Here is a 2,654-nt window from a genome sequence, read left to right on the forward strand (position 1 = left end):
ATGAATGCAATTCATCATTTTCGAAATGTCTATTAAATGACAAAACTTCATTTGTTGGCATTTCCTTTCATTAATTTACTTTTAATTAATTTACAATCCTCCAAAATCTATGGCATGCTAAAGAAAGTGAATGACTATTCACATCTGAAAATGTGATGTGGCTCTTTCAGTTTAATGAATGAGGTGGAGCGAGGGATTGTGGGAAGGGTCGGAAGAGTGCGGCATCCCCCAAGGCTATGTACTGGGTCTGTTTTGACTTCAGTCTATAACGACAATCCTGTCTGTAAAGGTCTTATTCGAGTGTTTGTTTCCAAATTAATCTAGGGTGCACTGGATCAAATTCTCAGTGCTATTTGGATGATGAATCCGCAAGTACCGGTGAAGGAGGCGTGCCGATTGATAATCGCTCACGTCAGAAGACGAAACAAGGATGGGCAAACAACAAAAAGGAGAAAACAAATCCGAAGCGACAACCAGACCCTTTATTTGAATGTGACATGGCATTTGATAAGACTAGAAGTTACACTGAAGAACATTTTTTCCAATTTGTGAGCAGGACGTCTAGTATGTACACCTCATTGTGGGTCACTTGACCCGGATCGCCCCTCAGTAGTCTAAGACTTCTATAGCACCTTGAGAAGGCAGATTGCGTATCTGTTTAACATCACCTATGACTATACGCTTAAATGTACACCACTTCAACCTCTTGAATAAAAATTATAAATTCAACTTTTTTTTTTCATCTTTCGACATTGTGTTGCAAAGATTCACCAAAACAAAAATCAATAAAAATAATAATCATAACAACAACGGTACTCGTAATAAAAAACAGACAAGGTGAATAGTATTCAATATCAACGTCTACCAAGTATGCTACAAAAACAAATCATCTGGTGCTGAAAAACATTTTATCGTAGATTATAGAAGAATACATGAACCCGCGCAAATCTATCGTAACACAGTTGTGTACGGTAACTGAAAACTGTAGCTTCTGATGCTGCCATAATTGATTTTCTTTATACAAGTATTAAATCTATATGTGACAAAAGACATTTAAATACTTATTAAATCCCATGAGCCCAGCTAAAACTCTTCCTGTGACCCCCCGCCCGAACACTTGAGTACAGAGAAAAATACCTGAAACTGTACAGATATAGACTGTCTATGTGATCTGTGACCGGGTAGCATGTTTTGGCTTGAGTTAGAAAAATATTTAGCACTCATTAGAGAAAAAAAATCAGGTATAAAGTAAACCGCACATACAGTGAATGATTATCCCATCTGAAAATGTATGGCGGCTCTTTCCGTTTAGTGAAAGAACCGGAGCGAGGGATCGTGGAAAGGGTCGGAAGAGTGAGGCATCCCCCAAGGCTATGTACTGGGTCCTTTTCGGCTTCAGTCTATAATGACACGCAATCGTCCCACGCGCACCGTTCATGGGTGGGAGACTCAGATTAGCACGACAGCGAATAAATGAAACAAAGACATGCAGTAGATGAATTTAAAGTCTGTATGTGTTGACGAATAGCTGGTAGCGCAAAGTGGCGCTTCAATACATCGGCTCAACACCTTGTTCCTCTTCTGGAGGAAAGTCAGAGTTGAGGAGAGACTCCATGTAGGCTATATAGCTTGAGCTATGCGTGTAACTCTCGCTGGGTTCCGGGGCAGGAAGTGTGGGTGCTGAAACAGGAAGTGAGGTGGGGGGAGGCAGGCAGGGGGCAGTGCTGGTGTTTGGAGTAATACTAGCGGGCAGGAAAGCAGTGACTATTTCTGGAGGTTGTGCCGAGGGCTCAATGGCTAGTATTGGCAGCGGTGTTGGCAGACGTGGACGTTTCGCGGCCAGAGGTTCATCTGACGGTTGCGCCTGAGGTTGCTGTTGGTTCACAGTTGCCTGTTGAAAAGAAAAAAAAAAGACCATTATCATGTAGTGACGTCAATCAGAGCTCTCCAAATGGGCTCCAACTAGGGGTGGACTGATACCATTTTTTTCCCGATACCAGCATAGTTTTTTTTTAATTAGTGCAGAATTTCCATACCTCAATGTATGTTGACCTGATCATCACTTTTTTTGTGTGTTAAACACAATCTACTAAATACAGGCAACTTCATTTTAAATAAAGATAACAAATTAAAAAATATATAATCATAATCTATGACAAAAATAGTATTATAAACTAGGTTAGTGGATAATTCAGCAGCAAAAGTTACTCTAGAAAAATCATGAGGGCACAATAATTTTATAAAATCTAAACATTTTGTATTTCTGTAAAATACATTCATGAAAAATAAGTAAATATATTTATATATAAATATATAATATAAAATTAAAAGGCATTTCTTTTAAATGTATAGCACAGTAATGAGGCAGCAACATATGATAGATCGGACAGAACAAGAAAAGCTATTAATAATCTTTCATTGTGCAAAAATATTACAATATGAAATGCTCCAATACGGAGCGGCACAAAGCTCTTATGCTCATGAATGAATGAATGAATGATGCATTTATATAGCGCTTTATTGTGTATTGCTGTACACCCAAAGCACTTTACAATCATGTGGGGGGATCTCTCCTCAGCCACCACCAGTGTGCATCATCCACCTGGATAATGCGACGGCAGCCAGTACGACGGCGCCAGTGAACTCACAACACA

At 39.4% G+C, this 2,654-nt stretch overlaps 1 protein-coding gene across 1 annotated transcript in view; it reads right to left on the reverse strand.

Annotated features, from left to right (window-relative positions):
• Positions 1-464: 464 nt before the first annotated feature.
• Positions 465-2,654, reverse strand: part of LOC107679073 (lysine-specific demethylase 4B-like) — a 65,901-nt gene continuing 63,711 nt past the window's right edge. The window contains exon 20 of the mRNA XM_016474490.1: positions 465-1,891. Coding sequence (XP_016329976.1) covers positions 1,550-1,891 — 342 coding nt within the window. The 3' untranslated portion in view covers positions 465-1,549. The remainder of the gene's footprint in view (positions 1,892-2,654) is intronic.

The sequence above is a fragment of the Sinocyclocheilus anshuiensis genome, unplaced genomic scaffold (assembly GCF_001515605.1).
Source record: "Sinocyclocheilus anshuiensis isolate Anshui unplaced genomic scaffold, SAMN03320099.WGS_v1.1 scaffold1580, whole genome shotgun sequence".
NCBI lineage: Eukaryota > Metazoa > Chordata > Actinopteri > Cypriniformes > Cyprinidae > Sinocyclocheilus > Sinocyclocheilus anshuiensis.